Source organism: Cuculus canorus, chromosome 9 (assembly GCF_017976375.1).
Source record: "Cuculus canorus isolate bCucCan1 chromosome 9, bCucCan1.pri, whole genome shotgun sequence".
Taxonomy (NCBI): domain Eukaryota; kingdom Metazoa; phylum Chordata; class Aves; order Cuculiformes; family Cuculidae; genus Cuculus; species Cuculus canorus.
Genome location: NC_071409.1, coordinates 24,344,473 through 24,357,460, shown reverse-complemented (window position 1 = coordinate 24,357,460; position 12,988 = coordinate 24,344,473). Strand labels below are relative to the sequence as shown.

At 40.2% G+C, this 12,988-nt stretch overlaps 1 protein-coding gene across 4 annotated transcripts in view; it reads left to right on the top strand.

Annotated features, from left to right (window-relative positions):
• Window positions 1–12,988, top strand: part of LEKR1 (leucine, glutamate and lysine rich 1) — a 57,462-nt gene that overhangs the window by 42,533 nt on the left and 1,941 nt on the right. For 3 of the 4 annotated variants that reach the window (XM_009559736.2, XM_054074975.1, XM_054074976.1), the window contains 6 exons: window positions 1,502–1,583; window positions 3,698–3,775; window positions 4,014–4,217; window positions 5,782–5,875; window positions 9,522–9,674; window positions 10,719–11,018. In XM_009559736.2, coding sequence (XP_009558031.2) covers window positions 1,502–1,583; window positions 3,698–3,775; window positions 4,014–4,217; window positions 5,782–5,875; window positions 9,522–9,674; window positions 10,719–11,018 — 911 coding nt within the window. The remainder of the gene's footprint in view (window positions 1–1,501; window positions 1,584–3,697; window positions 3,776–4,013; window positions 4,218–5,781; window positions 5,876–9,521; window positions 9,675–10,718; window positions 11,019–12,988) is intronic. The other variant, XM_054074974.1, reaches the window with a different exon arrangement.

Genomic DNA, 12,988 nt, shown 5'->3' with positions numbered 1-12,988 from the left:
TGTTCATTATAGAAGCACTAAGAACTTTTGACTAAGCCCTAAGAAATTTTAATTTTCTCTTTAAAAAGCTCTTTATAAATGCTGATAGTTTGGCGATTTGTCTGCCAAGTAGGGTGTACTGTACCCTATATAATTCTCTCCCTGAAATAAGGTGCAGCTTTCCTTCTCCCTTTATTGAAAATATAGGAATCTTGCAGGTAGGATTAGCAAGATAACAACATGACATGGGGGATTATTGGCAGGAAATCCCACTCTGGGATTATCCATCATCATGACAGTTGGTGGAAGTGACTGAAATAGGCACATAGGAAAAGTTACAAAACCACAGTGAATTCTGATGTCAGAAATGATAAATTTAAGAACAGGAATTGCAGTTAAATTTGGCTTTTTGGAGGATATGTCAGAGAGCTTTGAAGATGGAGAAGTTAACTCTGTAGCTGCTCACCTTCAGAGAGGAAGTCAGCTCCTCTTGTTGAGGGAAGACCTTGGAGTTTCTCCTACTTCTGGATTTGTTGCAATGTTCTACCGTACATTTTTTTCCCATATGGTTTGTGATGTTGCCTTTTCTGTAGAGGCAACTTTGATTTGAACTCATTCTTATGTTTTCTTGAAAGCTGGCTCTCCTTGTGCCTGCTGCATAGCTAAATATGTTCACTCAGATAAGAATCACATTAAGACACGTGCCATTACATCAGTTTATAGGACTTCAAATCTTGACGTTATGACTATGGGTGGTTGTTTTAATAAAATGGGTCATGTTAATGTCACGCACAAATCTCTAGATGAGATTTCTTGTAGTGATAGGACTGTGGGCAGTGGCTATAAACTGGCAGATTTAGACTGGATATAAGGAGGAATTTCTTCACCATGAGGGTGGTGAGGCCCTGGCCCAGGTTGCCCAGGGAAGCTGTGGCTGCCCCATCCCTGGAGGGGTTCCAGGCCAGGTTGGATGGGCCTTGGGCAGCCTGAGCCACTGGGAGGTGTCCCTGCCCATGGCAGGGGCGTTGGAACTGGATGGGCTTTAAGGCCTCTTCCAACCCAAACTATTCTATGATTAGTTCATAGTTCAATTTAGTTGATTGTTTCCTGGTTGGATAAAAGAAACCAAGAAAACCAACAAAGTAAGAGCTTCTTGCTCTGAAACCGGTCTCTAGGGTATGGACAGAGACCGCAGGGCTGTTCTGAACTGAAGTGTACAGCGGTGCAACAACATTCCAACGTTTTCAAGGAAAGTAATTTGTTATTCTTAAGAAAATACAAGCAGCTGCCTTCCATGCTTTGTAAGCAGTGAGAAATCAATTCAAATATTACAAATCGTAAAACTGCTTTTCCCAGATGCCCTCTTTGTGTTTCTCAGCGGCAGTGCTGCGGTGCACTGCTCTGCCTCTTTGAGGTGGGAGTGAGGAGCTACGTGTCTGAGATGCAAATAGAACACAGCGTGTATAAAAGTTAATTATTTTAGTGTAAACGCAGACATTAAACTCCTATTTTTGTTTTACAGATTTAACAAATCAAGTAGAGACAATTGGACTGAAGCTGCAGAAAGTAACAGCTGAAATGGACTACTACAAAAAGCTGTCAATGTAAGGTTTCTGTTTGCCTGATTGTTTTGCCATGCGCGTAGAGCTGTAACAGAATACTTCCTTTTCAGAGAGGGCTGCTTGTCAGGGTGGTTTGAGAAGGTTATGACCAAAAGAGAAGATATTTTACCTTCATATTAAACAGTCTGTATTTCCACCTGACAGTGTCTGTCTGTGGAAGCAGGGCTTCCTTCCTCCAGCTGTGTTCCATGGTTCTGCAAAGAGGAGGGCTAAGTCAGCTCACTCTGACACTTCATTTAACACACGGGCGTACACTAAATTTTGTGAAATCCACATCCCTTCTGGACTAAAAAGGTGTGTGGAAAGTAGTATTTTACCTCGTAGTTTTGGGATGGAAGGAAAGGTGTCATAAAACTAGTCAGAAACTTTAGTATTTAATCAGTGACTATGATTTCTCGTTTTATTTTATTTATGTAAATTTGCTGTGACTTTCCCCCACGCACTAATGTGTTGTTGTGGGTTGTAATTTTACTGTGCCTATGGTTTCAACTAAGAGTATATAGAAAACCTAAATTAATAGAGGAAAATAAAGAATGTCATCAAATACTTGTTTGAACTAACTGAAGTCCTTACTGACTAACACAGAGCGAATGTCTCCTCACTCCATGTCTACCTCCCCTGAAAGAAGTGGTGAACGCAGCAATGCCTGGTCCCGCTTTCCAGTGTCCCTGCTGCTGCAGCCTGTGGATAAAGCCGGGGGCAGAAATGAGTCCTCTGTCCAAATCTGAGGAAATAAGAAGATGCACCTTTTCTTCTCTTTTGTTGTGCTATTGCACACTTGTTCTCTTGGGTTCATGTTTCAATGACCAAGCAAGGGCCGTGCAGCAGTCCCCACATTCCCTATGCCCTGCCTGTCTTCCGTTACCTTTTGTGGGGGCTGTGTTGGGCACCCAAAATTGGGCCAGGCGACCTCCTGGGTGGTCCCGTTCAGATGCAGTGGTGCTTAGTGGGACCTGTGTTGTCACCTCTAAGAGCTGTGCAATCCAGGATCTGAATGCTTTCCTAGATTTTAAAGCCTCGTTGCTTGCGTATAGCCTAGACAATCATTCGGAAACGGCAGTACGTTATATTGCTTTATAGTTTGCTGTAGTGAGAGGTGTCCCTGCCCATGGCAGGGGGGTTGGAATTAGGTGATCCTTAAGGTCCCTTCCGACCCAAACTATTCTATGATTCTATAATTCACTGCTGAAAACAAAAATTACTTTTCAAATATCAAGCGTAACGAACTAGTACTGCCAATCTTGAGACCAGCTATCATCCATCTTTTTGTGTGTTTTGCTGAAATTTAAACAAGAATTCATTGTTTTATCACAGAATTCCAGAGTGGTTGGGTTTGGAGGGGCCCTCTGGGCCTCATCCAGTCCAACCTTTCTGCTAAAGCAGGGTCACCTCGAGCAGCTGCACAGGAGCGTGTTCAGGCAAGGTTTGGATCTCTCTGGAGAAGGAGACTCCGCACTCTCCCTGGGCAGTTGGTTCCACTTCATGATCTGTACTTTCTGGTTTCGGTTCCTGTATTCAGAGGGTGTATATTCATAATGAAGTTGCAAATATTTGGAATGCTTAGCAACTAAGTATTTTAATGATAATACAAGTATTGAGCGTGAAAAAAAGCTTTCATGAACACAGTTAAATAAACACTAAAGTGTTTCCAAATGTAATATGAAAATTTGATGAAATATAGATACAATTTAATAAAATAACATATTCTATATCTGTTTAAATGTAAATATGAAGGTTAACCATGGATATTAATTGGTGAAATGATGACATAATGACAAGAAACCTGTGAAGTTTCCATCCCTCTTACCTACTAAATTGTTATTTGTTGATTTTTATTCGTATCTTACTTCAAACTTTCATCAGTGTTGCAATATCTCACTTTCTTTTTACCGCCTTAAACTGGGTTGGGCTGAGAAGTGTAACTTGCAATTAGTTAGAAATATGAGCCAGAATTGAAAGAACTTTTTGTTGTCTGCCTTTTCAGTGAAACAAAAAATGCAAGTTAGATAATACATCAATAGATGATGTTCAGGTTACTGCATGAGTGAAGGCTATCGGTTCTTTGGACAATATACTTCTTTTTGATCTTTTCCTAGGGTGAAATCAGCGGAACTTGAAGTCTGTCAAAATGAACTGAAAAAGATGCAATACGAAAATGGAATTACTGAGTCAAGGTGAATGCTGAAATTATATTTCATAACATAGCATTTACATTTCTGAGCAGCAAGAGCAAAAATTTTACCACTTAATGTGGGTTTTGTACAAGAATTTTTCTATTTTTGTGTCCAAGTCACTTAATTTAACTTCTTAAAGAATACATAGGTTTTTGTCTGCTATTTTGTCTGTTTAGTTCCTGGATGTAAGTAACAACATAGTTACTATGACGCTGATACTTTTTTCTTTCTTTTGTAGACTCACAAAAGAGCTCAAGGAAAAGGAGGAATCTCTTCAAATTTGCCAACAAGTATGCAAACACTTACAGGAAGAAGTGGCTGAGAAAGAAAGGAAAGAAGACAACCTAAAACGAAGAACTGGTCGATCAGAAAGCGAGCTGGAAGCGCTTAAAGCTCTCCTTAGACAAACAGAGGAAGAGGTGGTGATGTTGAAACAAGAGAGGTAATGGAAGCTGAGTCACCACGGGTAATCTCCTGTGACCATATGTTTGACCTAGATTGTCTTTTTGGACATCTATTCAAAATAAAACATTCCTCCTCTGCCAGATCCTCAGCCTCTCTCCCTGTTACCAAAAGGGCAGATAGATGCAGTGAAGCACCAGAGGTGCACTTGCGTTGATTAGGATGTGGGAGGAGAGATGGAATGTGGCTGAGGCACTGGGCAGACTGGGAGAGACCAGCTGGTCCCAGCTTTGTGCTCTGAAGTCACTGCCTTTTCTGTGTGCTCAGCACAGTCCTGCCCTACTGCTGCCCTCTCTCCTCTCCTGCTTTTAGGGCAGCGCTCTAAAAGCCTTCAGCCCTGAGCTCAGATCCTGAAACTTTGGAATGAATTGGATGGATTTTTAAAATTATTTCAGGATAGAGAAAACTGGAATGAAAAAGAAAAAAACTATTAAAAAAAAATAAAAGAGAAAAAATATCCTTGCTTTGCGGTCCAGGGCTTCAGATCAAGCTTAATCAAAACACCCATTTATTGCAGTTGTTAGAGCTGCTATATTTTATGTGAGCCTTGTAGAGCAGGAGCCCTGGAGGGTTTAAATTCTTGTAACTTATGTTATTAGCAAATTGCAAACCATAACAATGCTATAAATATTGCAATATGCCAGGTTATTGGATATAATCTAGTATTTGGTGAAGGAGTCGGTCAAGTGTATGGACGGCTTCCCGCCAGTAATTTTTCAGTTACTGATAAATGAGCTTGTCTTTTATTGGCAAAATAGAAAGTGCTGTCCCCTGCTTAAGACATGGCAGTACATCATTGCTTTGATTTGTGTGCGATGGAAAATGTGTTCAGAGAAGTGGCTTTGGGACAAGATAAGCATTTTTTGAGAGTGGTGTACACCGAGAGGCATTAAGCTATTCTCATATTTAAAGGGTTTGAATATTCCCTGCACTTTAGTACTTGCATGAAAAGGTGTTACGTGTTAATTTAAGAATATTTTCTTCTACTTAAACCCCAAATACATGAATTGTTGCAGCTGGTACATTGCTAATAATCTAAGTTACAAGAATTTAAACTCTCCAGGGCTTTACTCTACAAGCCTCGTGTAACAAACAGTATCTCTGACAATAGAAAGCATTCGGTGATTTTAATTCAAAACCTATAACAATTTTTTAATTAGAAATGGTAATATTCTGCGTTCATTAAATACAACACTTTCTGGTTTGAATATTATAATGCTTTTTCACTGCTCTTCAAAATTTAAGCTGAGAAATATTAAAAATATTTGAAGTTTAAAGATCTGTGTGTGGAAGAAAGACCAACTGGAGTGTTTTCTTCAAAACATAAAATTCATAAAGCACGTCACGATGGCATTATGCAAATGCTATGTAGTGATTACTGCTGTGCCTCCGGGCTCCAGGCAGGATTGCTGGGCTTATTGCACAAAATACTAAACAAAGAGGAAAAGACAAGCCTTTGCCACAAAGGGCTTAATTGCAAGAAAATGGCATAGCAGCAGTCTGGGCAGAGCACGTATTTACATACGAGTTTTTGTGGTTTCTAGGGAGTTAATGCTGATTTCTCATCAGAACAGAACAGAGCAGCTGCAGGAAACACTAAGACAGAAGATGCGGAATGAAGATAACTGGAGGGAGAAGGTAATACTGGATGTGCAATTGGCATCCTTTTAATTTCATCTCTGTTTCTCTTTTTTGTTGTAGTCAGCTGTCAGGACTGAGTACAGTAAGCCCGACGCCTGTCTCCTCCAGTGCAAACATGTCAGTAGTATTCTTTGAATGAGAGGTTTTAATGGATGATCTCTCTGCACAGGCTGGAACTGAATGCAGAAGGTATTTAGTATGAGCGTTTACAGACTTTGGCAGGTGTTCGTGTTTGATCCGTTCTTCCAGGTTTTAGGTTATTTGGAAAGAGCTTGTGATAGGAGTGCAGTCCCCTGAAAGCCTGAGTGTGAGAAGCAGGATTGCGCCAACCGAACCTCTGATCTTGTGTGCTCTGTGGTTTGCCTGTGTGCTCTGCCGGAGGTGGGGCAGCAGGAGAAGGCCGTTCTCACAGGCTATTGTCCTGCACCAGCTTCAAGGAGGTGAACATACAGCACCCAACCTGTCCTCTGTGCAAAGGTTATAAACCCCAACCCACAGTTCTGCGTGGAGGAGTGCAGCAGTGCCTGGATTTGTTTCCCGACACATCTGGTAGATAAGCGGAGGAAAGCATGTATTTAATGCGCTTTCCGTACACACGTGCTCTGTTATACGTACCTGTTTTTCCTTTATATAATGGCATGAAGGAAAAAAAAGAGAATGGTTAAGTTACAGCAGGGAGGACACCCCGAATTCAGGGGGTAATGGCTTGATTGGGGGAAAGAGGTTAGGTCTGTTCCTAGTGTGGGATGCAACATGATAAAACCAGCTCAGAGGCAGGGCAGCTGCACCCCTGCTGCCGAAGAGCCGGTGCTGCACGCGCTGCGAGAATCTGTTCCACAGACATAAACTCCTTTTAACCTGCGTGTTCTTGTTAGAAGGGTTTCCCACAGCTTCCTGCGTCTTTAATGGAGATTTATTACATTCTATGAAGTTAGGTTGTAATTTGTTAATCATCTTTTAGTGTTTACTTGCATTTGGGGTCTTCTGTGGAAACATATTTTTGGCCGATTTAAAAAATAACAGTGTTTGCCCACTGGATGTGCGAACTGGATAGGTTTCTTGACTAATTGCACAGCTGCTTGGGATGTGCTGGTGCTGAGCTCCTCGTTTGTACTGGGCTTTGAGCAGCCTCACTGCGTAACGGTGATCTTGGGAATCAGGACCTTTGGCTCTGCTCTACAGGACAGGCTGCTTTTTCATGTGGTTTTGGGTAATGCTGTGAAGTTTCGAGATGAACACTCTTAACTGGGTTTGGAGAATCCACCTGCCAGGCTCTTCCAGTGGGATTGGAAAAGCTGTTTGCCATAAAGAACTGTGAGCATGTAAACTGTTTTAATCTGCAACTTTTTCACATCTGTGAAAGAAAAATGGCAAACGGTGTTGAACAATAACTGGCTTTTCTGATTTTAGACTTACATAATTGCTGACTAAAATTACTGTCATCTTCTTTTTTGTTTCCGTACTTGATAAGTGTCTGAAAGCTTTATTTAGTCTCAGGGAAAAATTTGGACTCCTAGCAATTAAGATCAATTGCATTTCTTTTAAAACTTCTTAACCTCTCTGCCGTAGGATGTAATTTTAGAATGAGGTCACACTGTCTGCATAATCACAGTCTGTTGTTCAACCTGACATTAAAACAAGATAAAGACTCCTACCAGTAAGAGAGAGCAATTACCACTTTGGTATCACAGCCATTAAAATGCAGTGAATGTCAAGTGCTCTAAAATTGTTCTCATCAGACAAAAGAATCAGAAATGTGACCAAGCGACAAAGTTATCTTTTTTCTTGGGTCACTGTACTATTGCATCAGTGGCAAGTGTTGCGGTTTTCTATTTAAAATACAGATAAACTTCAAGTTGTTCTACTGCAACAACAGAAATCTTTCTTTATGCAAAATTTTAAGATCTATGTAAACATTTGTTTTGTGGATTTTTTTAATATTAATTAATGAGGGGCATGTAAGTGGTTTTAAAGCTTTTAGTAGCCATTATCCTTAGATCCACTGCCATTTTATGTCCTGTTCTGGTTATCAGTCAAGTGTATCATGTGAAAAATGCTTGCATAATCTCCAAGATGAGCTCATTTTTTTTCTATCGCTTTTGGTTTTTTAGTTTTTGTAATCAAGTGGCCTCTGGTATATGATCTGCTTCTATAATATAAAGAGTTAATAGATTTATTTGTCTATGATCAGAATCCTAACTCCTGCATAACAATGTAGAAGATACATCTGTAATAATAATAATGGTAATAGTAGTCTGCTTTGGGGGTCTTACAAATACACCAGTTTTGAGCTAAAGAATTTGGTATATTTTGATTTTAAAAAACATTGAAAATACTTCCAGTTTATCTTTTCCCCAAAAAGTGTTAGGGGGATTTGTTGTATTTTTGCTTATAATTAGTGTATGAAATTAGATAATTGTAATTAAGCTCATCCTGGGCTTTTCTGCTTTTAATAATTTGAAGTAATTAGGCTAGCGTTGTGCATGTTTAATGTGCCTTTCCTATTCGTTCAGTGTGTTACAATTAGGTCCATTAGAATTCAGCCCGCAGAAGCGTAATATTGGCATACTGGTTGAGGAAAGATATTATTTGAAATACAGCCTTCAGCATTTCCTCCAGAATCCAGGCTTTTATTTTCAGGAAATTATGGCTGAATTTTGCTGCATTTGAAAATAATAACAAGCCAAGTTTTACCTCCAGAGCAAATGCATCCAGCAAAGTGATAACCTGTTTTAAGAACCAGCTAATTATTTTGGGCTGCATCGAAGCAGTGTGGCCAGCAGGTCAAGGGAAGTGATTCTGCCCCTCTGTTCCTCTCTTGTGAGACCTCATCTGGAGTATTGTGTCCAGTTCTAGAATCCTCAACATAAGAAGGAGATGGAACTGTTGGAATGGGTCCAGAGGAAGCTACAACGATGATCCGAGGGCTGGAGCACCTCCCATACGCAGACAGGCTGAGAGAGTTGGGCTTGTTCATCCTGGGCTCGTTATAGGAGGAGATCCTATAACGACCTTCCAGAACCTGAAGAGGGCCTACAGGAATGCTGGAGAGGGGCTATTCATAGAGGCTCGTAGTGATAGGATGAGGGGGAACGGGTACAAACTGGAGAGGGACAGATTTAGACTGGACATTAGGAAGAATTTCTTCACCATGAGGGTGGTGAGGCCCTGGCCCAGGTTGCCCAGGGAGGCTGTGGCTGCCCCATCCCTGGAGGTGTTCCAGGCCAGCTTGGATGGGCCTTGGGCAGCCTGAGCCAGTGGGAGGTGTCCCTGCCCATGGCAGGGGGTGGAACTGGATGGGCTTTAAGGTGCTTACCAACCCAAACTATTCTATGATTCTATGATTTTGTAATTTAGTGGGTTTGTAGTGATCTAATGCAAAGTTCAGCTACCTGAATTTAGACATCTGAGGACCCTTGAGACACCATGGGGCTTGTGAGATGTCTTCTAGGGACTGCTGCTGTGACACGGCACTGGTGCTCTGCAGAGCGGGAGCCATCCATGCCACTATCAGCCAATAGGAAATGGGAGCTTTGCCTCGCCAGGCTCCAGCTGTTGCAATTGTTCTGTGTTTGTTCAGTGCTCTGAATCTCAGTCTGCTAAATTTCACATCACTTATTGTTCAAACCCACTTGTTTCCTAGATGGAAATTGGTCTGGCTAAAGGTGAAGCACGACACAAAGAAGCAATTCTTAAAGTCAAGGAAGAAGCAAGGGTGGAGCTGGACATTGAAAGACAAAAACAGCAAGAACTAATCACAAAATACCAGAGAGATCATGAAGAGCTCCAAAAGAAGGTGTGTAACATGCAGGAGAAAAGCTTTGTGGCAGTAAATGTTGTAAACCTCTCAGAAACAGTGTCAGAAGGAGTAAAAATCTTATTTATGTATGTAGTCCTGTATCTAGTGGGAGATGTCCCTACCCATGGCAGGTGGGTTGGGACTAGATGATCTTTAAGATCCCTTCCAACCCAAAATATTCTATGGTTCTATCTAGAGAATACAAATATTTTTTTCCAGTCTTAGTAGAAGCTTCAGAGTTTGTTATTTTTAATGGAACAGGCTAATAAGTAATTATTCCATTTAGTTAAATGGTGGAGCAGTTCTTAATTTGTCACATTTTCTCACCCCAGAGTTCATCTATGTCCATAGGCTGTAGTTACTAATTATTTTTAAACTGACAACATTGTTTTTTAAAGGCTTTGGGGCTGTTCTGGCCTATAACAGGTTGTCACAAAAGCAGCTGCACAGTTTCTTCCGTTCACAAATGAATTCAGCACAACGGGGTAAGGCCCGGTGGCCAGTTAACTGCATTTTTGTCTGTGTTGATTTGTGGTTGAATCACACACAGTTGTATATATAGCCTTAGTTTTCAAAAGATTTGAAACACTTATTGGGAATTCTGGAAAAATCAAAGAAATTTGATGAAATTATGTTGTTATTTAAAATTTGTGATGTTACACAGTGTTTGAAAGAGATGAAAATAATAGTTTGTCTTAGTTCACTTTACAAATATTTGACTACGATTTTGAAACCCTGAAGAAATACTGGCTTGCTTTGAGGAAGTTAAGTTTTCCCGTTTTTATCTCTGTTTCTCTGTTTGATCTTGGATATGCTAATTAATCTCTTCCGAGTGAGTTTTGGTTAATTTACAGCTCTCTGATATCGTTTTGAGGGTATTTTGTAGATTCAAAGTGGGGGTTTTTTTGGTCTCTCAGGACATGTATGTTTGCAATTGTGTTTCTTTTTCCCCTACCGTCAACATTTGTCTGACACAATTCTACATGTCTAAAGGCATCCACTGAATGTAGACTAATGCAATTTTTGTCTGATCACATGCAGATACCAGGATTAATATCCAGTGCCACCAGCAGCTTAAGAATGGAGACCGAAATTCTTGAAAAGAAGCTACAAGATGCCCAGATCAAACTTGCAGAGAAAGATGAAGATAAGGAAAAAGAAATTCAGAGCCTTAAAAGACTAATTACTGAACTTGAATTTCAGCTGACGATGGAAAAGAACAATAATGAATCATTTCTGGATAATATGAGGAAAGAAATTAAACACAAGTCAGATGAACTGGAAAAATTAACCCAGGAGAGGACACAGCTGATTCACAATTTGAGTCGAGTTCAGGAGGAGGTAGGAACATGACTGAGGAAATGCCTTACTATTTTCACTTAGAGACATGTGATTTCTGAAAACACTCAAAGCTTCTATATTTCAGACCCTATTATGTACTGCTTTAAAAACCACTGACGTGAAACCATACTGTAAAATAAGTCCACCGTAATTTCATAAATACAGTGTATCAAAAATATGTGAAATTTTAATTCAGCAAGCACTTAAAGTATTATTTTATTTTAAAAATATAATTGTTTCTCAGGTCCTGAAAGGCATATATTTCTTAGTCTCCAGCCTCACATAATACTATATAAACATGAGTAAACAATAAAGCGTTCTTCATGTTTTTTAAGTAGAAGACGTGGATGTTTCTCATTCTTTGAACAGGACAGCAGCAATCCTCCCATTAATCTTACTTATTTTGGAAATAATTTGTAACAAAAAGCTTTATACCCTCAGTAGGAACTAAAATGTTCACAGTCCTGCTCTGAATGGCTTCTGGGGCAGAGATTGCATCTTGTAGTGTGGGAGTATGTGTGTGCGTCCTGCCGTGCTAAAGGGGATGCCTCCCACCTCCCACCAGTAAAGCCATTTTCTGGAACATAGGAATGCTTAAGAATTAATCAGATGTGAAGAGAAATTTGACTGATAGATATCCTTACCACAAGCATTTGCTGAATGTTTGGAATATAATGGGAAGGGAGGAGAGAGACTGCTCTATGAGAAATGTAGAAACAGTGAAGTCAGGGACTGTAGATAAGATTAGACTGGAATGTCCAAAGTAATGAAGTGGCAGAAAAAAAAAACTGGTAAACAGTGAAAACAAAACTCTTCAAAATGAATTAGGGCTTGGGTTGATATTTATTTCTTCCTTGAAAAAGATTCAGAAACACTATGTTCCTGAAATTAGAATGATGTTGGCACTTGTTCTGTCCTGTACCTGTGAAAAAGGCTCTTGGAAAGAGACGCGGTCTTCAAGCATTCGTCAGAAACTTTAGAATTGTAGGGAACACATTGTTATCCTCAGTCGTCAGATTCCACCAGCTCTGCTTATGTTCTGCTTTCCCCACTCTCAAGCAGAGTTCCTTCTCTACTAGATTTACATTAGGAAATGGGGAGGAAAGAGTGGTTGGAAGTTAAAATTGGATTTAGGATAAACTTTGCACCAGAATACTTTCTCAGATTTGAGGGTAACACTTCCCAAATAATTTCATGGACTATCAGTGACCATCTGATGGCAGGGAATGTAGCGTTTAACTTCCTTTCATTAAGTTGTCTGCAGGATTAGGTATTTGGAGAATAAGTTGTTTTGGATATTTACGTGTCTCCCACTTCCACCTCTGCATATAGTTAGGTTCCTTCTCCAATAGCTCCTTTGCTTGCAGTCAGCACAGAGGTTAGACAGCCTGAGCAGAACTTCTGTGTCTCCACTCTACATCCCCTGCAGATGCTTTGACCAAAGTAAAATTTTAAAATCTAAAAAAAAATGATCAAAAAAGCACTTTTCATTTCTCCATTTTTGAAGTTTTGTTGGGGAAACACATGCAAAAATGTATAGAAGGTTTACTAGCCTCTTCTTGTCTAAACAGAGCTTACCTGGCAACTCTGACTTCACCAACACCAGTATCCACTCTTCAAAACATCAAAAAGTGCCATTGAGATTATCTTTCATACACACTTTTTCCCTGTGTACGCCCACTGCCATAATCACACAGAGAATTTCAAATGAAAATGTTTGTCTTCACCTCAGGGTTGACCTGATCTGGCATATGGCTCATACTTTTAGCCCTAAAGAGCCTTACATGGAAAGGTTTATGTCCAGACAATGAGCTTGTGCATGACTGAGGGTGTTCTCTGTTTGGCTTGATCACTGCGCTCGGTGTTGGAGACTTCCTTGGTGGTTGCTTCCTTTCCATTCTCATGGACCTCCTGCTATTAGCAACAATTGCCTGCTTAGACAATTGGGTGTTTCTGCTTGTATGAGTGCT